At 40.2% G+C, this 20,662-nt stretch overlaps 1 protein-coding gene across 1 annotated transcript in view; it reads right to left on the bottom strand.

The window, feature by feature from the left end:
• TTN (titin) overlaps positions 1-20,662 on the bottom strand; it is a 235,893-nt gene that overhangs the window by 153,733 nt on the left and 61,498 nt on the right. Inside the window, exons 64-96 of the mRNA XM_058028137.1 lie at positions 20,053-20,331; positions 19,663-19,944; positions 18,885-19,163; positions 18,487-18,774; positions 18,001-18,279; positions 17,625-17,903; positions 17,244-17,522; positions 16,856-17,143; positions 16,436-16,723; positions 15,277-15,558; positions 14,278-14,556; positions 13,881-14,162; positions 13,454-13,732; positions 13,041-13,328; positions 12,528-12,806; positions 12,139-12,417; positions 11,783-12,061; positions 11,353-11,640; positions 10,904-11,191; positions 7,926-8,207; positions 7,360-7,638; positions 6,968-7,249; positions 6,570-6,848; positions 5,806-6,093; positions 5,378-5,656; positions 5,013-5,291; positions 4,636-4,914; positions 3,839-4,126; positions 3,397-3,684; positions 2,601-2,891; positions 1,629-1,916; positions 546-638; positions 141-423 (exon numbers count right to left, since the gene is read on the bottom strand). Of these exons, the coding sequence (XP_057884120.1) occupies positions 141-423; positions 546-638; positions 1,629-1,916; positions 2,601-2,891; positions 3,397-3,684; positions 3,839-4,126; positions 4,636-4,914; positions 5,013-5,291; positions 5,378-5,656; positions 5,806-6,093; positions 6,570-6,848; positions 6,968-7,249; positions 7,360-7,638; positions 7,926-8,207; positions 10,904-11,191; positions 11,353-11,640; positions 11,783-12,061; positions 12,139-12,417; positions 12,528-12,806; positions 13,041-13,328; positions 13,454-13,732; positions 13,881-14,162; positions 14,278-14,556; positions 15,277-15,558; positions 16,436-16,723; positions 16,856-17,143; positions 17,244-17,522; positions 17,625-17,903; positions 18,001-18,279; positions 18,487-18,774; positions 18,885-19,163; positions 19,663-19,944; positions 20,053-20,331 (9,142 nt within the window). The remainder of the gene's footprint in view (positions 1-140; positions 424-545; positions 639-1,628; positions 1,917-2,600; positions 2,892-3,396; positions 3,685-3,838; positions 4,127-4,635; positions 4,915-5,012; positions 5,292-5,377; positions 5,657-5,805; positions 6,094-6,569; positions 6,849-6,967; positions 7,250-7,359; positions 7,639-7,925; positions 8,208-10,903; positions 11,192-11,352; positions 11,641-11,782; positions 12,062-12,138; positions 12,418-12,527; positions 12,807-13,040; positions 13,329-13,453; positions 13,733-13,880; positions 14,163-14,277; positions 14,557-15,276; positions 15,559-16,435; positions 16,724-16,855; positions 17,144-17,243; positions 17,523-17,624; positions 17,904-18,000; positions 18,280-18,486; positions 18,775-18,884; positions 19,164-19,662; positions 19,945-20,052; positions 20,332-20,662) is intronic.

Here is a 20,662-nt window from a genome sequence, read left to right as displayed (position 1 = left end):
AGTCTAGTCAGGTGCTTTTATTTTTAGCACATTAATTCCTATTTAATGAAATTTTTAAAATTATATCTTGTTCTGAGATGCATAATAAAAATTTTTCTTCTGTGTTGATAGCAAATTAATCCATAAAACTTTCAATATACCTTTTTAGTTTTGCCCTGAGATCCCCTTCAACAACTTCTGTCTTTCTTTCTTCAACTTGCAGGTTTACACTCCTCTCAATTTCACCATGTTGGTTAAAAGCAACACATTTGTACATGCCCGAGTCAGTTTTTATTGTGTCCTTTATTTCTAGTTTGGCTTCATCTCCTCTCTGCTGGATTATAATGCGGCCTCCCTGGTTGAGTTGCCTCCATTTTCCCTTCATCCACTTAACATTTGGAATTGGATCTCCTCCAACTTTTGCAGTAAATGTTGCAACGGTCTCTGCAGAAAGATGCAAATGAGGAAGCTAAGTCTTTCCAGCTGTTTATGACAGAGGGACATCATCTCAAACAAAAGGTGTAGGTAAATAGAAGACATTGTACTGTTTTGAAAAGAGTTCTTACTTTCCATGACTTTGATACTCTGAGGCTCTGACACAAAATAAAGTTTGCCTTCCACTTCTGCTTTCTTAGCTGCTGGAGCAGCTGCCGGTTTTTCTAAAAAAACAGAGTCAGAGAGTTATAGCAGATGGCTTCATGTAACTGTTAATGTCCATAGGTGATGATATTTCTGAATGAATTGTAAAAAATGAATTAATTCCTGAGATGGAACAAAATACTATGCAAGAGGTAAAAATGCAAAATATTTTCTTATTGTTTTAACCAACTTCCAGTTTACTTTCCAGATGAAACTCTCCACAATGGACCATACTGTGCTGTTCATTCAGGCCATTTATACTCTCCATGGATGCAAATCCATAGATAGATATGCAATTATAAAGCCTCATTTTCTAAAATGGGTAAGTTTTTTTTTGTGAGGTCTTCTCTTTTCATTCTATTTCTGGATATTATGTCCTAAGAGTTACTTGCAGTTTTTTACCAGTGATCTGTTAAATTCTCCTGGTTTTCTTTGACTAGCCCTTAGCCTAGTGGCTAACCGTGTAGTGAAAAAGAATTGTGCATACTGCTGGGCTCTTGTGTCCTTTATGCAGTGGTAAAGCAAGAACTACACAGAAGGACTCATGTTTAGACAATATTTACTTTCAGCTAAAAGGTCAAAATGTCTCAGGGCTGTAATAGTGTTAAAACAATTAGCCTCTAAGGCCACATGTTCAAATTCCTTCTGTGTTTCCTTTAATAAACACCACTTTTGACATGCTTTCCATAAAACACGCGTGTCAAAGTAATTTCACCCATTTAGCTTGCATTTTTGTAAATTTCTTGTTTAGATAGAAAATAATTTTTTAATCTCTTTGGTAGGAATGTACTATTGATTTGACATTGATCTTTCAGCATTTATGTCACTATTTATATATAAATTATTGTTCAATACTCTGTTTTACCAGATTCTACAATTTTACAAAAAACTAAAAGTAAATAATTGTTTGTCATTAGATTATTAACTTTTTTGTTCCACAGAAAAAGAGGTGGGATAGCGTTTTGGTTGACATTTTTGTCATATGCCTTATTTTCTCCATGTTACTGTACCTTTGACTGTCACTTTAGATTTGCAAGTATCAGTGCCAGCTGCATTTGAAGCTTTGCATACATATTCTCCTGAATCTGATTTGGTAACTGCAGCAAGTTCTAGGAGAGCTACTCCATTAGCAAAACTGAAGTTGCATTTGTCTGAGGCTCTTATTTCTCTTCCTGCCTTCAGCCACTGGATCCGGATTGGCTGTGATCCCTGGACATGACAGCTAAGCTGCAGGGTATCACCTTCCTCTGCTGCTGCTGGCTGAAGAGGCTGGTCAAAAACTGGAGGCTTTTGGGGTTCTGGAATATGAAAATGCTTGAATGAATACTCAGGAAAGTATGATCAAGAATATAAGAGAGAGATACATGTGATTACTAAGGAGGCGATGGCAAGGAATGGAGGATGATAAACAGAAGTCTGAGAATGTCAATCACAGTGTTATAAAATGGAATAAATATCAAGAGAGCATAACAGCATATTTGCTATATAATCATGCAAGAAATATCTTTATCCTCTCAGCACGAACCTTTACACGCAAAAAATAGTATGAGAACAAAAGCACTGTTATGTTGCAAAACTATATAAAAATCTTTAAAGAAATAAACCTGCAATTTCCTGCAAGACTATTACGATGAAGTGTCATGCTACCAAAATGCAGTGTCAACTGCCTAAGCTTAGATTTCATTGCATTAACCCCCTGTTACTCCACTGAAGGAGAATGATTAAAAATTCAACAGAAATTTCACAAAGATTTCAATGTTCACTTTGAATCAGTCATAGCAAATACAGGAAAAGAAGTTTCTCCTTGAAAAAAAAAAATCACTAACATAAAAGAATGTGGTTTATGTGAATCTTTGGACAAATCACTGCTGTTAAGGTAAGTAAAGCCAGCTCATAAGAGATATGCTATATACTTGCAGCTAAATAAAACAAAGAAATTGTTTTTTAAGCAGGAAGCAAAGAAAAACAAGACTTCAACCAACCTCTGATAACAACAGAAGATGTACTCAACACGCTTCCTGCTTCGTTGGACACTTTACAGGTGTATAAACCAGCATCTGATTGCTCTACAGTCTTGATATGTAAAAGCAAGGCATTGTTTTTGAAAGATAATTCACAGTGAGCGCTTGAATGGACTTCCTGATTGTTTTTATACCAAGCAACAGTCAAAGGCTGAGAACCGGAAACACGACCCTCAAGTTTAAGTTCATTCCCTTCTGTTTCTTCTACTGCTTCAGACAGTTTCTTAGTAAAAGTAGGAGGAGTTTTTCGTTCTGTAAAAAGAACATAAATTCCATGAATCTATCTTGAGATGAAAAATCTAAAGACAATGCTTCAAGAAAAATTTGAACATTGGGGAATTGATATTTACTCTCATTTAAACTGGATATATTTTTAAAGTGAAATTATGCTAAGATAAACAGCAGGAGTCTTGCTCTTACAGTCATTGTCACTGTGTTTTCCTGTTTGAAAAAAAATTATCTGACATTGATTTAAGTCATACACCATTTAAATAACCCCAAGAGTTTTGTCAAGTTCTTAAGAACGAAATAGACCAGAGCCTATTGAGAAAGCAGGCCAAAGAAAATGTTTTATTTCTCCTCCTGTTGCTATTAGTGATCGTTCCTAATTCCCATAAAAGATTCATAGGTATCTCCAGATAGGTACTCTCAGGCTACATCCCAAAAGTTTTCTCAAAGTTGTCTTGCAGTAATAGTCTGACTTCATTTATAACTGAAGAAAGAAAAATGTAAACACAACATATTATCTATTCAGTACCTTTAACAGCCAGTTGAGCTGTGCAAGAGTCCTTTCCAACTTCATTGCTAGCATAGCATGTATATCTTCCAGAATCTCCCCTGTCAACTCTCAAGATGGTCAGATGGGCTGTGTTGTCTACATAACTGATCTGATAGTTCTTTCCTGTTCTAATTTCTTGGTCATCTTTTGCCCAAGTGACTCTAATAGGCTGTGTTCCAGAAACGTGACACTCAAAATCAGCACTTTCTCCAATAATGCCATCCACAGGTGCAAGTGGGATGTCAAAGAATGGAGGAGTTTTCCCCTCTGAAGAGTCAAAGAAATAAAAAACCATCACTTAAAAATCTCAATTTACTGTAAAACTGCGTGAAATAAGAATTTCTTGTACAATATTAAATCCATACATAAAGACAAACTCAGGTTTAAGACATTTCCATTAAAGATTTCACAGCCCACCAACCTGTAAGGACAAGCCTGCCACTAGAAGAAGCAGTCCCAATAGCATTGACAGCTGTGCAGGTGTATTGCCCAATAAGGCTCCTATCTGTCTTCAAAATCTGGAGGGTTGCTACATTATCTACAAAGGACGTGTGAACATTGTAGTCCTCTTTTACACGCGCGCCGTCTTTAAACCAAGATACTTCGATGGGTTCGGAGCCAGCAATGCCACAATCAAACACGACTGGTAAGCCAACAGTTTCATGAACGTCTCTTAATTTTCGTGTAAAAGAAGGAGGAAGTTTACGCTCTGTAAGAGAACAAGTATGGTACAGTGAAGTCTTCCAGAAGACACGCACCTCTTGCTGTACTCATCAATAATCACTGACTAATGTGCTGTAGAGTATGGTGGATTTTTGCTCATAACTTCCAGTTAAAAGTATTGTTTAGCATATCATTTATTTTGAACTTGTTGTAAAGAGCCCTGTGCATATGATTGAAGGAAGAGAGGTCTCTTTTTTTTCATCTTAGACCCAATGAGCCTCAGGACTGCTAATACTGGAACTAATCAAAGCAATATCCTGAACAGGGATGGAAGATACAGAGGGTTGTAACGCCGCAGAAGAGCTGTGGTCAGTAAGTGCCGCATTTCAATTAACTTTACTGGCATGCTTTTGTTAGTAGAAGAAAATACCACAGGGTACCTCACACGTCAAGAAACAGTAAAGTGTTTTACAATGAAGAGGCAATTGTTGTTTTTTGAAAAGCATACTTAAGAAAAATAGGCCATTTCTCTATATTTAAAATTGAAATATTCACCTTGAACTGTAAGCAAAGATGATGAAGAAGCCTCCCCAACAGAGTTTTCTACTTTGCAGATGTACTCCCCACTGTCACTACTGTCTACCTGGCTGAAAACCAGAGTAGCAATTTGGTTCCTAAAGTGCATTTTCACAGTAGCAGTTCCTCTCAGCTTTGTATCACCTTTGTACCATGACACAATCATTTCTGGTGTTCCAGCAACCTGGCACTGTAAGGATGCAGAATCCCCAACAGTCACCTGCACTGGCTCCAAGGGTGTAATGAAGTAAGGTGGTTCTGAAGGACAAAGACACACCATTAGCATAAAAAGATATTGCATGGTGACCATTAGTAGTTCAAACAACACTTGTTGAAGTGCTGCTGGCTTGACGCACCTAGTATTGTGATTGTACCATGACAAGTATCTTTCCCAGAATCATTTTCAATATGACAAGAATATTGCCCCTGGTCTTCTAGTTTGCTGCTAGGGATTTCCAGTATGGCAGATGTGTCTGTAGTGGTGATGCTACACTTTTCAGAGTGCATTATTTTCACTCCATTTTTCTTCCATGTCACTGAAATCGGTGGAGTACCCACATATGTGCATTCCAAGATTAAATTTTTCCCTTTCTCTACATTTAAATCATTGACCTTCTTCACAAATTTGGCTGGTTCTATAATGAACAACAGGAAGAAAACAAATTAAATAAAGCCAAGAGATCATCTTTAAGAAGCATAAGAAGCAGTAGTCTGGACAAACCTTTGACAAAAAGATGTGTTGTGCAAGAAATTTTCCCTGCCTCATTAGAGACCTGGCAGGTGTAGTCTCCACTCTCAAGTGGTGGTACATCAAATAGTTCCAATTCTGCAACTGAATCTTGCAAGGTGATATTGCATCTGGGTCCTGGTACTAGCTCAATGCTGCCTCTGAACCATTTAACTTCCAATGGAGGGGAACCTTTTACGATACTAGTAAAGGTTATGTTTGCCCCAGATAAAACATCCAGTGGTTCAGGTTTCTTCACAAAAGATGGTGGTTCTAAGCACACAAATAAAACAGACAGAAAATAAGTACATTTGAACTTCTTTTGAAGATCACGGTGTTCAGAAATATTCAACAAAGAAAAAATTAAATCTTTCTGATAATAAATTTGGATCCTCTGATTCTGGCTTCTTACTGATACTGACCTATAACACTCAAAAATGCGCTGCATTCATCAGACCCAGCTACATTAGTAGCTGTGCACAAATAAGTTCCCATATCAGACTCCTGAAGTCCATTCACTTTCAGAGAACAGGTATTGTCTGTAAGAGTAGCCTGATACTTCTCTCCACTGGTAATCTCTTGTCCATCATGAAACCAGGAAACAAGAATGGGTGGTGACCCATAAACTTTGCACTCCAGTACAGCAGAAGAACCCAGCTGACCATAAGTTTCTTTCAGTTTTCTTGTGAAAGAAGGAGGTATAATACGATCTGCATTTGTTTCAAAATAAAAAAAAGAAATTACCATACAGCATTCCTAAATGCAGGAAGTTCTTTGTGCAGAATAAAATTAGTGACTTTTTGCTGTATCTGCTTTGGCAATATACTCTGAAACAGCTAAGTATTTGAAAAATAGTTAATGGTTAAGGATATGCTGGAATTTTCATCTATAATCTTTGAGGAACACCATTTGTTTTTTCCATTCTTTTTCATAAGCGACAATATTACACCAGCTGTCCAAGACAACATGTAGATTAAAGCTGAAGAAATCAAGTCCTTTCAATAATTCATGCCCTTCAGATTTTAGGTAGGCATCTATCCTTGGTGCCTGTCAAAGTGGCATGCCAAGTAATCCTAAGATTATACAACTCTCTTAGGTTGCCAATCACAATAACCACTTTGCTATCTGAAGGCTTTGTAAAGGAGCTAAAGGATCAGAGGCGACTTAGAAAGAGTAGCCAACTAACCTGAAACATGCACTGAAGCTGTGCAGCTGCTTTTACCGACACTGTTTTTCACCTCAAAAGTATATTCTCCACTGTCTTCTAGTGTTGCATTGAGGATCTTAAGCCCAGATACTTTGTTGAAGAAACTGATTTTATATTTATGGTCAGTGGACAGCTCATTACCATCCTTAAACCACCTAGCAGTAAGCTCTGGTGTGCCATCTACTGTGCATTCCAGAGTACAAGAGTCTCCGGCTGTGACTTTGACTGGGCCTGGCTTCTCTACAATGACTGCAGGTTCTGCAATGAAATGCAAATCAGAAACATTTTTAGAACAATGAAATAGCTATTATTATGATTAAAATTTAAATTTCAAAGCATCTTAAAACACACTGTGTTTTTTATCTCATGCTACCAACCTAGCACTTTCAGCATGGCAAAGCATTCCTGAACTCCAGCATCATTTTTTATCTGACAAATGTATTTCCCAGCATTGGTTGGTTCTGCATTTCCAATCTGCAGAGTTGCAATGTTTTCTGAGTAGGAGATCCAAAGATTATCACTTTCTCTGATGATTTCCCCTTTGTCTTTTAACCACAGAACAGAAATGGGCTGTGATCCTTGTACTGTCGCCTGCAGTTCAATCGACTCCCCAACTACGACAGTGAGATCACTCAGCTTCTTCACAAAGGTTGGTGGTGCTATTTAAGAGAAGATATTTAACAGTAAAGAACCCTGCCAGGAGCGGAAAAGTACCAGAAGAATTTCAGGAACAAAGAAATGCCAAGAAGATGCCAATCTTTGTACAAACCTCTTAGTGTTACAGAGCCAATACAAGAGTCACTTCCCACATCATTTACAGCCTTACAGTGGTATTCACCAACATCTGCAGTATCCACACTGAGAATGTGAAGGCTAGCTATGTAGTTCTCAGACATGACCTTATACTTCTTGCTGCTCCGAATTTCTCGTTTGTCTTTATACCATGAAATCTGGAATGGAGGAGTGCCCTGAAGCTCACACTCCAGATGAATATCAGACCCTTTCAAGGTCTCAACTGGACGAGGCTTCTTGGTAAAAAGAGGGGGTGCTGGAAGAAAGAAAAAAGAGTTATCATTTGTGTTATTTAAGCAAAAGAGGTTAAAGAAGACAGAAGATTGAAATAACTCATCTGATGCTCAATAGCAAAGACAATAGATAAGAAAGAGCTGCCACAGAGACCAAAAACAGACAAGAGATTTGCCATCTACTCAGGCAAGAGTAGACCTCTTGACAAGAGAAAGTTTGACCTCTGACAAGAGAAAGTGGGATTTAAGAGCTTTTCCTAAAGGAGGACCCTTAATGTTAGAAAGGGAAGGAAAGATCTGAGATTCTGACCTTTTACTCTCAGTGTAGTACTGGTGCTTGCACTACCCGCTGGATTCTGAGCTTCACAAGTGTAGTCACCGCTGTCTTCAACACCGAGGTTGTGCATTTCAATGACTGCCACTGAGTCCACAAAAGACATTCTGTATTTTTCACTGGGATGGATTTCAGTTTCACCTTTGTACCAGGTGACTTTGATTTCTGGAGATCCACCTATTTTGCATTCATACGTTGTGGAATCGTGCTCTTTCACAAGTTTTGAGGAGTCTAGTTTCTTAATAAACCTTGGTGGTTCTGGAAAGCCAAAAAGGAGAGATGATGCTTTAAACTGCACTAATTGTTTGAATAAGCAGAGAGATGTGTAACTGAAACTGCAAAATTTAGGGACTTAAGCAAAAATTCTGATTTTGCCATTGCTATGAAATTTTTTTAGATTATTTCAAGTTGGTCTAAAATCCAGATTAAGAAGAAAACAAGTTTTCTATATACATTTCAGTGAGTTTTTCCTTAGTTTACTGACTCACTTTACCTCTCCTTGTATGTATTCATTACAGATTAATTGATGTGCGTGGTTTTCTTTACAAAATATGCTCTTGTTATATATGTGTAATCAAAATGCCTGATGCAAATGCAATAATCCAACTGTTCAGCCAAAAAATTTTATTAAAAGCATTTATGTTGAGTATTATAGCAATTGCTTTATATCCTGTGATTAATAATTAATGTAGTCAATGAATGTATCTGCATTATAACCCCTCACACATTTAATGCAAAACCAAACATGAAGTTGCACATAAGGAATCAAAGTTAAGGAGCTTAGGTAGCAAACAAAAGAGCTTAGAAATAATCATGCTGAGGAGAATTGCGAGATGGCTGGTTTTATAGAATTGGTGTTAAATGTCTGTGATTAAAAAGTAAAACAGGTGGTTACATTTTGTTCCATAAGAAGGGGAAAGGAGTGGAAATTTGGTACTTTTCATCAGAAGTGGCATCTAGATGATTCGAATCACAAGACTAAATGCTCATAGATCAAAGCTATAACTAGTAAAACCAAGAGGTGGTAATGTGGGCACAACAAACAGATCTCCCTGCAAAACAGGATGAAGTGCCTCTTTGTGTGAAGTGTAGGAAGAATATCTCTTTAATTTTGGATTATTTCAACCTGTGGGACAGTTGCAAAACATCCTGTGTTGCTAGAAACAAAACTTCCTGAGTTTCTAGAAATAGAAATGATGATTTGGAACCTTAGCAATTTATTATCAGATTTCACTTTGAGAAAGAGTTGATTATTTATCTGCACACTAACAGCTGCTGAGTAGTCACACTCTGATTCCACTCCTTTCAAAAAATGAGGGTCTACACATTAATAAGGTACATATTTATAATGTAAAGCAGTTCTAGAACACAAAGCAATTATTAAAACTACAGATTGGGAACATTATATACTAGAGTGAGAAAGTTAATAAAAAGCTGTGAGGTTTTCAAGGTCAATTAAAAAAAAAGATCTTAATTCTACAAACAAAAGGCAGCATGTCATAGAAATGAGACACGCAGCATAAGCCCAAATTAAATGCATGCAAATCAATGCACCCAAAGAGATTGACCTTTCAAGTTCTATAGAAATTGGTTGAAAAAATCAACATCAGTAATTTTACAGCCTTGGAGAAACTGTACAAATTCTAAAGAATACTGACACTAAAAAGTGTCAGTAAATTCAGGATCAAAAAATAAAATAATAATACTCCTTGGGATTTTAAAAATAAAGATTTGAAAAATAAAAAAATAAAAAAGTCAGCTGTGATCATTTTAGAAATGGTATTCGTGTTCCAATAAAGCTATTAGCAATGATATAATTAATAATAAACAGAATTATTGTGGTAGAAAGAGGCTTCAGATCTTTTAAAGAGGTTTGATTTCTTGCTACAATTTTTCAATGCATTTTGGAAGTCAAGCTACATAACACAGCAGCCCTACTTATTACTGAATCCAGGTGAGGCAATCTTACGCACTATTTACTATTTACCCCCACCAAGATGCTTATGGCTGGAAAAAACTTGATATATATATAAAATATTTGACAAATAATTAATACAAAATCTTGCTACTAGTAGCTCAGTTTCCTGTGTTATTTTTCATACAGATTAAAAGGATTTACTCTTGAAATATTTCCCCCCCTCTCTGCACTCCAAATTCGTACAGAGGAAAGAGGAAAAAAAAAAGCAAAAAAGAGGAAAGAAAGTGCTTTTAACTTTTAACCTTTTTACTCAGGGACCTTTTAACTCAGGCATAATCTAAGCAGCGTATGTTACACTTCTTCTCTTACAAAATCAGTAAAATTGAAATATCCTGAACAGCTATAAATATGTTTCCACCTACACTGAGGAAATGGCACTAATATACGTGTCACTTGCACCAAGACAGTCTGAGCCATTCATAAATTTGGATTTTACTTTTAGATCCACACACTGTAAGGAGAGGTGAAGTGTTGGATGGGATGGATATAAAACCAAATCCCCCAGTTTTGCTGTTTAGAAGAGCAATTTGCAATGTTTTCAGTCTGTGAAAGAGCAAAGCTATTTGCAGGACCTGCACATGCAGTAAAAATACTTCTAAGCCTCATAAGTAAACTGAATTTCTCTCACTTTCCTTTCACTCCCCTGGGCAACCTAGTGACTGTCACTGCTGGAGAAAGACTTTAGAAAGATAGATTTTGCTGTCCAACAGAACCATTCATAAAGGCGCAACAGAGTAATAAGAGTTAATGTTTCAATGGAAGAATCCCTTTGATAAGAAAAAATCAGGTACTATACCAAAGCAGAAGAAATATAAGTATTTAAGTATTACAATAACATTTAACTGAAATAAGACATCTCAGAGTAACCTCTTTTAAAAATTGTTAGTCACACACGTCTGCATTCAGGACAGAATGTGTTTTCCAGGTGTTTGCCTTGCAAAGAAAGCCTCATAAACACCAGAGCCCACGGCAATACCTTGTACAGCCAGCTGAGCTGCGCATGCGTCCTTTCCAACACTGTTGCTGGCAGTGCAGGTGTAGAGTCCAGCATCCCCTTTACCAACTTTGAGGACTGTCAAGCTGGCCGTGTTTTCCACCAGTGTCATTTTGTAGTTGCCACCTGGACGAATCTCTCTGTTGTCTCTGGTCCAAGTAATCCTCATGGGAGCAGAACCAGTCAAGTGGCACTTGAAGGTTGCGCTTTCCCCTAGTGCCACATCGATTGATACTGGCTTGACATCAAAGAAGGGAGGTCGTAGGTGTTCTGCAAAGAGGAAAGCATGGCAGAGCTCACCACCAAGCCTGCCTCACCATGCCATGCCCATTGTCCCCAGCCGCCATACGATTGGTAGAGTGGGGAAAAGGGTGGAGAAGTACAAGAGCAAAGACATACAAAAGATTTTCATTAAAGTGTGGTCTACAAACCTGTAAGGAGAAGTTTGGCACTGGAAGAGGCAGTCCCCAGAGCATTTTGGGCTGAGCAAGTATATTGGCCACAGTAATCCATACTAGTTTCTAAGATCTGTAAAGTCGCAACATTATTTAAGAAGGCTGATTGCATGTTATCAGTGTCGCTTAAGAGAGCCCCATCCTTGTACCAAGACACCTGGATAGGCTCTGAGCCAGTTATGCGGCAGTCAAATGTCACCGGGGCACCAACCACCTCCTGAATATCTTTAAGTTTTCTGGTGAATGTCGGGGGAAGTTGACGTTCTGCAAAACAATAATAATCACTACTATAAGTAAGCAGCCAACCTAGAATTAATTATCTTTGAAATTATTAAAACCCCCTTTCTGTAAACAACAAAGAGCTCCTACAAACTACCCCACAAAAGAGTGGCTCTTGGCCCATCACCTTTAACAACAAGCAAAGCTGTGGAGGTGGCAAAGCCGATGCTATTTTCTGCTTTGCAGATATATTCTCCAATGTTGCTATCCTCTACAGCAGAGAATGCCAGTGTTGCCACATTGTTCTTGAAGTGCATTTTGTAAGCCTGTGTTGATCTGAGTTTGGTGTCATCTTTGTACCAGGACACCTTGATTTCTGGTGAACCGCCAATCTGGCATTTTAAGGTCAAGGGCTCGCCAACCTTCACCTCCACACGGTCCAGGTGCGTGACAAAATAAGGTGGTTCTGGGGAAGGAGAGAACGTGGTGAGCAGAGGCAGAGCATCACTGGGGTGTGTTAGGGGGATCAGGGGTGATGAATACCTAAGATGGAGACAAGGCTGTGGCAAACATCCCCACCCGCCTCATTTGCCACCTCACAGGTATATTCGCCTTCATCGTTCTTTGTGCTGTTGAAGATTTCAAGAATGCCAGATTTTTCAGTAGTTGTAACAGTGCAGCGTTGAGACTGAGAAATGGGCATCCCATTTCTCTTCCAGGTGACAGAGATGGGAGGGGTGCCAATGTAGCTGCTTTCCAGCACAATGGACTTCCCCTGCTCCACACTGAAATCACTTAATTTCTTCACAAAGACTGCAGGCTCTGTGGGGAGGTATGAATCAATAGTAAGAGGGACAGATGTAGAAGAGCTGCAGGCAGTTATGTGAAGTGAATGAAGATAAATGTGCATTCACACACACGCCCAAACACACCTTTCACAAAGAGCTGTGTTGTACATGAGGCACTGCCAGCATCATTTGTGACCACACAGGCATAGTCCCCACTGTGGCCTGGCTCCACGTTGTACAGCTGCAGCTGTGCCACAGACTCATGGAGAGAGATGGAGCAGTTGCTGTCTGGCACCAGCTCCCTGATGCCTCGGAACCAGGTCACTTTGAAGGGAGTACTGCCCTTGATGTAGCCGGTGAAAGTCACATTTGATCCAGGCAAAACTTCCTGGGGATCAGGTGTCTTCACAAAAGAAGGTGGTTCTAAGGATCATGCAAAGAAGTGAAAGAGGGAGAAAGATGTTAATAGGAGGGTCTCTGTGAGGAGGAAAATTAGCAGGTTTGAGTCAAAAAAAAAAAAAAAAAAAAAAAAAAGGAAACCATGGGAAAAAAACCCAAACCAAACAAACCATGAAAAAGAAACCACGCAAAACCAGAGAAAAGAGAGATGAGGGAATAAGAATTTTGTTGAAGGCATGGCAGTATCCTTCCACTGACCTTGTACAGTCAAGAAGGCACTGCATTCATCAGACCCAGCCACGTTGGCTGCCACACATGTATATGACCCTGTATCTGTGACATCCAGGGCATTCAACTTCAAAGCACAAACATTATCCAAGAATGAGATTTCATGTTTTTCTCCACTAACAATCTCATTCCCATCTTGAAACCAAGACACAGATATGGGAGCTGTGCCAGATACTTTGCACTCCAGCAGCACAGAGGATCCCAGCACCCCATTTGTTTCCTTTAGTTTTCTTGAGAATGAAGGAGGAACGAGGCGATCTAAGTAGGACAGGGCAGAAGAACAGGAAGACAAGTGTTGAGATTTCTTTCAAGGGAGAGAAAAGGGGAAAAAATTAAAATATTTTTTTAAAGACAAGAGTGAACAATAAAGACATAGAGCTGACCTGAAACATCAACTGAAGAAGTGCAGCTGCTGTCCCCCACTTCATTGTGCACCTCAAAAGTATACAAGCCCCTGTCTCCCCTGTCTGCAGAAAAGACTTTCAAAGTGGATATATTGTTGAAAAAGGAAATTTGGTATTTGCGGTCACTCTTTAGTTCTCTGCCATCTTTGTACCACTTGGTGATAAGCTCAGGTGTTCCTCCTACTTTGACCTCCAAGGTAAAAGGATTGCCAGCCATTACTGTGATCGGCTCGGTCTTCTCTAAGATGACTGCTGGTTCTGAAATAGGAAGGGAGGGGTCTGTGTGTCACAGGGAAATCTACCCACAAACCTGTGAGCACAGGGTGTAAGCAGAAGGCAAAGGCTGGTAGAGCCAGCTGTGCAAGCTGTAGGAGACAGTACCTCTAGTGGAAGAGGCTATACCCACCTAGGACCTGTAAAAAGGCAGAGCACTCCCGCATGCCAGCGTCATTTTTGATCTGACAGATGTACTTCCCAACGTCAGTTCCCTCTGCACTGGCAATCTCAAGAGTTGCAATGTTGTCCATAAACCACATCTGAACATTTTCACTCTCCCTAATAACTTCACCCTTATCCTTGAGCCAGACAACAGAAATTGGTGGGGATCCTTCCACTACTGCCTGCAGGGCTGTTGGCTCCCCAATGAAGATTGCCGTGTCACTCAGCTTCTTGGCGAACCGTGGAGGTTCTGATAGCAAAAACAAGGAGGCAGAGGATAGTTAATCATACATGCTTGGTTGAAAAAGTGACAGTCAGGAGATCAAGAAAAGAGGGCAGTGATGCTGATCCTCTGGCATACAAACCTTTGAATTTCACTGGGCAGGTGCAAGTGTCGCTTCCCACCTCATTCATAGCTTTGCATTGGTATTCTCCAGTGTCTTGAGCTTCCAAATTGAGAATATGAAGACTGGCAATGGAGTGCTTTGCTGTCACCTTGAACTTCTTGCTGCTCCTGACCTGCCTCCGGTCCTTGAACCAAGCCACCTCAAAGGGTGGGGTCCCTGCTATCTCGCACTGAAGGATAACATCTGAGCCTTTAAGAGTGTCCACAGGGCTTGGCACCTTGCTAAAAACAGGTGGTTCTATAAAAAAAGAATCACATCATAATGTGTGAGCTTCCTTCTCTGGGTGAGTTTTCGGATAGTAGCAGGAAGCAACATATTCAGGAAGGGAGCCTACGCTTATATTGTAAACACATATCTTGCTTTTAAATATGTGGCCTCCCCTCTAAAAAAATCCCAGCATTCAGAGTGCAGAAAGGGCAGAAAATGTGATACTTCTGCACCTGTTTGGAATCAGTGCTCAGTGTCCTTCCCCAAAGGCCACTCTCCCTGCACTCTAGGGTGTCATTCCATCTTACATTCTATCCTTACCCCCACTCTTTCTAGTCATGAAAGCTACAGTCAGTGAAGCTCAGCTACACAGCCTCCTCTTCCTTCTTAAATTTCATTCCTGTCAGTAACACTGTGTATAAAAAGGAGGCAGAGGGATGGCTGAAAAGTATTCCCAGCTTCCTCACCATGGCTGGTGTTCCACCTAGTCCATGTTTCTGCTGTGATCTGAAAAGCTTGCCTTGTTCATCGTGCAACTGACTTAAATGGAGAGACGAGGGAATGACTGCACAGTGCTGAACACCCAGCACTATTTCCTGCCTGATCACTGCTGCTTAAACACATCAGCATTTAAATGCAAGAGCAGCTGGAGAGACACTGGCCCAGCAGACACCAGTTTCTGCAGCAGCAGTGCAGCTGGGAGCAGCCTGGCAGCCAGGGATTCTGGCCGAGTGCGGAGCTTGTGCTAACCTTTCACTGTGACTGAAGTGCTGCAGCTGGCTGTGCCTGCAGAGTTGTGGGCTTCGCAGATGTAATCCCCAGCATCTTCAGCAGTGGCACCCAGGATGGTCAGCGTTGCCACAGAGTCTACAAAGGACATGTGCAGCCTGTCGCTTGCCTGGAGTGCCTGATCGTTTTTGTACCACACGATTCTGATCTCTGGTGTGCCACTGATTTTACATTCAAGCTGAACTGTGTCCCCCTGCTTCACGAACCGCAAAGCTTCAGGCTTCTTGATGAACTTGGGAGGTTCTGCAGAACAGAATAAGTATGTAGAGAATGACAACTTACCTGTTTGCCATGTGAAATCTACAGCACCGAGCAAGAGTTCTAGGAGGCACAAGAGTACTACAGCACAAAAATAAAATTGTTACAGAAGTTGGCTGCATCTCCAACCAGAGTTTCCTCTCAAGGGAATACAGAAGATGAAGAAAAGAAGGCAAAGACAACAAGCAAAACTCTGTTCTGCCAGCTTTGGACCCTGCTGCATCGGACAGTTGAAGCCGTAAAAGATACACAAAGAATGGTTGCTCCACCCAATTGGAATTTTGCTGTTACCTTTGAGTGGTAACAAGTAACAAGAGGTCCCCAGACAACGTGAAAGATTTGACAAGCCCTTCATCCCTGGGAGCAATGGAAACACGGTAGGGGTCATTTCACTTGCTTAGACATCTTTAAAGTATATTTCTGCATTAAGAAATTAGTTGATTCATAGTCTAAATTAAATCAACAATTCAGAACTCCAACTGAAATCTTTATCAAACTTGAAAGAGTCACCTATGCAGGCCAACAAATGCAAGGTAGAGCTGTATTTACTAATAATTTTCCATATAGCAATTGCTATGAGTGACTACCACAGTGACTACAGTTATTAAAGTAAAAAGCAGTGAGAGTACAACTCTCCATACAAACAGGTTCACACAGATACCTTTCTCCTTCGAGATTTTGCAGGTACACAAACCTTCTGCAGTTACACAGTATGATGGGAGAAGGTCATTACATGATTTATGTCTGCAGTCTAGAAAGCTACTTTCAATATATTTCTAAACTAGAAATGGTAGAAGATCAAAGACAAAGAGATCTCTTTACTCAAGAGAAAGAAAATGCACAAACAAAGGTGACTTAATACCTTTGACGCTGAGTTGGGCTGAGCAGAAGTCTTTCCCAGCTTCATTACTAGCTTGGCAAGTATATTGGCCAGAGTCTCCTTTACCCACTCTGAGCACTCGAAGGTGAGCTGTGTTGGCTGTGAATGTAATATTGAAATTTCCTCCAGTTCGGATCTCCCGACCATCCTTGGACCACGTTATGTGTATTGGCTGGGCTCCCGTAACATGGCATTCAAAATCAGCACTTTCTCCAAAAGGCACATCAATAGATTCTGGTTTGATGTCGAAGACAGGTGCTTGCTTGGGTTCTAGAAACACAAAAATGCCATGTAATACTCATACCTCAGAAAAAAGCTAATCCAACACACAGGTACCATTGCATGCATGAAATAAGAGAGAGGAGCTTGTGATACAAGTAAAAGTTTTATAAGCCAACACACCTGCCACTGTGAGCCTAGCACTTGAGGTGGCAGTGCCCACAGAGTTGGTGGCTGTGCAGGTGTATTGCCCAGTGTGATTCATCTCGGTTCGCAGCAGTTGCAGCACTGCAACATTATCTACAAAGGATGTGTGCACATTGTGGTCATCCTTTAGCAGCACACCATCTTTGTGCCAAGTGACAGTAATGGGCTCTGAGCCATTGAGCCGACACATGAGCTTAAGGGGCAAACCAGCAGGGTGCTCGAGGTCCTTTAATTTTCTTGCAAAGGAAGGTGGTTGTTTGCGTTCTGGAAGAAAGCAAGTAAAGGATAAATACACCCCAGGAAGCAACTTTTTATATTTTGGCAAGACAAAAAGAGTTTTTGCAAGCTAATATAAAATCATCACCTTGAACTGTTAAGAGAGCCTTTGTAGATGCAGTTCCTACACTGTTTTCTGCCTTGCAGATATATTCTCCACTGTCGCTGCTAGCCACTTTGTTGAAGATAAGTGTAGCAACATTGTCTTTAAAGAAAACTTTATACTCAGGAGTAGACCTGAGTTTCGTATCACCTTTGTACCAAGACACAGTAATTTCTGGTGTTCCAGCAACGTGGCATTGCAATGTTGTGTAAGACCCAACTGACACCTCAAGAGGTTCCAAGTGTGTAACAAAGTAGGGAGGTTCTAAAAAAAGAGAAGCAATTAGACAGGCTTATTGTGTGCCAGGTTTTGGAAAGCATACACTTGAAAAAAAAGGCAAGGAAAAGAAGCAAAGGGAGCACACACCTAGGGTAGAGACTACAGCCTCACAAACATCTCTTCCTGCCTCATTTTCAACATGGCAAGTGTATTCTCCTGCATCTTCTTTGGTGCTGTCAAGTATTTCTAGGATGCAGGATTTCTCTGTGGTGGTGATGCTACACTTCTGAGATTGTGTGATGGTGTGGCCATTCTTCTTCCATGTCACAGAGATGGGCAGGCTGCCTGTGTAAGTGCCCTCTAGGATGATGGGCTTGCCAGGCTCCACATACTGATCACTCAGTTTCTTTACAAAGACAGCTGGCTCTAATGAAAGTAAGTCACAAATGTTGAGCACAACATGCCAAATGGAGAGAAGGAAACAATAATTAAAGGTAAATGGAGAGACATCATCTTTACAAACCTTTTACTGTGAGGTGTGTTGTACAATTTACCCTGCCAGCATCATTAGTCACTAGACAAGTATACTCTCCACTTTGAGGAGGAGTTACATCAAATAACTCAAGCTCCACAACGGACTCCTCCAAGTAGATATTGCATTTGTCCCCTGGCACAAGTTCATTGGCCCCTCTAAACCAGTTAACCTTAAAAGGAGGGGTTCCTCTGACAACACATGTGAAAGTGATGCTTGTGCCTGGCAGTACATCCAGAGGCTCTGGGGTCCTCTCAAAAGAAGGTGGCTCTAAATACACAAAAGAAAAAGATAGATAAGACAAATTGCTGCAGCATAGCTCTGGTATTTCCACACACCTACTGAAGATAAAGAGCAAAATCTTTATTTTTCTGTCAATAATTGTCCCCAAGAATATTTACAAAAGACTGCAGATAATTTCAAGAGAGAAAGAGCAAAAGAATAGCTCAGAGAGCTTCCTGATCATTATATACCCACCTTGTACAGTCAATACAGCACGGCATTCATCTGAGCCAGCTGTGTTGGTAGCTTTGCAGGTGTAAGTGCCAGTATCTGAGTGACTCAGTGAATTAATTTCTAAAACACATAGGTTATCTGAAAAGGACATTTGATGTTTTTCTCCACTGACTAGCTTAAGTCCATTTTGGAACCAGGCAACAGAAATAGGAGGTGAACCTGACACTTTACATTCCAGCAGTGCTGAGGAACCCAGAACACAAGGGCTGTCCTTTAGTTTTCTTGTGAAAGAAGGAGGAATGATTCGGTCTGCATAAGAAAACATAATAAATCCATGGTTAGAGAGAAAATGAGTAAAGGACAGAGAATGGCCAAACAAAAGCTTTTGTAAAAGATAGAAGACAAGCTTCCCAACCAACCTAAAACATCAACTGATGCTGTGCAACTGCTTTTCCCCACGTCGTTTTGCACAGCAAAAGTGTACAATCCACCATCTTCCTTTTCTGCATCCATAATTTTAAGTGTAGATACATTATTGAGGAAAGTGATTCTGTATTTTTGGCTGCTGGTCAGTTCTTTGCCATCCTTGAACCACCCAGTGGAAAGCTGTGGTGTGCCTGCTACTTTGCATTCCAAAGTACAGGCATCTCCTATAGTAACTTTCATTGGCTCTGCTTTCTCTACAATGACTGCAGGCTCTGGAAGGAGAGATGGGTAATATATATGGTTAAAACAGGGTTTGATAAGTATTAGCAGTAAGTATTATACACTATGAGATGGGGCTTACACATTTGATACTAAGGAAATTTTGATTTCTTGGGGTGTGGAGTTTTTTACAGCTGTTTTCCCCATCCTTTTTGTTACTCTAAAAATGTAAATTTTAAATACTTTCCAAAACTAAGTAAAAATATTTAAAATAATTTTAAAGTATCTTTTCATTTAAAATATAAAATATTTTAATCTCTCTCTCCAAGCAGGCATGAGCAAAAGACATGACAGAAATATAGAGTGGTTCCTTCCAACTCTATTGCTGGACTATTGGAAATATGGAACCTGACTTCTGCTTGTTGGGGAGAGAAAGATTCTGTTTTCTTTGTTTTGAACTCAGAGGCATAAGCAAAGGATACAGCTGATAAAAAAAGCACCAAGTTTCTAACTTTAAAAAGAAACTTCCATGTATTTGTGCTTTTTACCTACCTAGAATAGTTAGGGTAGCCATACACTCGCGACTTCCAGCATCATTTGTGATCTGACAGGTGTATTTTCCAGCACTGCTGGTCTCTGTGCGCACAAATTGCAAAGTTGCAATATTTTCTATAAATGTGATCTTTGTGGTCTCACTTTCTCTGATAATTTCTTCTTTGTCCTTAAGCCACTGCACAGAAATTGGCTGGGAGCCCTCCACTCTTGCTTGTAACTCTACTGGTTCACCAACCACAACTGTCATGCTGTTTATTTTAGTCAAGAATTTTGGTGGTTCTGAAGAAGAAATACGCAGTTATAGTAAATACTCACAGTGTTTCCACAAGGAAGAGCAATGCAGTGCCCTTGGGAGCGCTGCAGAAGACACATGTACCAGTACTTTACCTTTCAGCTTCACAGTGCAAATACAAGTGTCACTTCCTACATCGTTCTGTGCTTTGCACTGATATTCACCAACGTCTGCAGCTTCGACATTAAGAATGCGAACGCTCGTGTGGTAGTTTTTGGCTGTAACCTTGTACTTCTTACTACTGCGGATTTGTCTCCTGTCTTTGTACCAGGCAACGTCAAATGGAGGTGTTCCTGAAATCTCACATTCCAGGCTAACCTCAGAGCCTCTGACAATGTCTACTGGAGAAGGCTTCCTGCTAAAGACAGGAGGTTCTAACAAGGGAAGAAAGGAACATTTAGAAAGTAGTCTGGAGCTCTTTGATCAACAAAGAGTCTACAGATACCAGCTTCTGGAAAATGGGACTGCTGAGAATAACTACAGAATGGGCAAGACTTCCCTCTTTTTCTGGGCACAATATGAAATGAGCTTGTACAAAGGGGAGCATTAAGAGCCATTAACTCCCCTTTTAAAAAGGTAAACAGACATTTGGCAGAGAGGGTACAGGTCTCATTTAGCTGGTATTAATCTCCCACACAGGGTGTAAAACTGACACTAGTCAGTTTGTGTTTGTTCTTTCTCTTTGTATGTCAGCTTCTTTATATA

Source organism: Melospiza georgiana, chromosome 7, assembly GCF_028018845.1.
Source record: "Melospiza georgiana isolate bMelGeo1 chromosome 7, bMelGeo1.pri, whole genome shotgun sequence".
NCBI lineage: Eukaryota > Metazoa > Chordata > Aves > Passeriformes > Passerellidae > Melospiza > Melospiza georgiana.
This window is presented reverse-complemented; position numbering and strand designations above follow the sequence as displayed.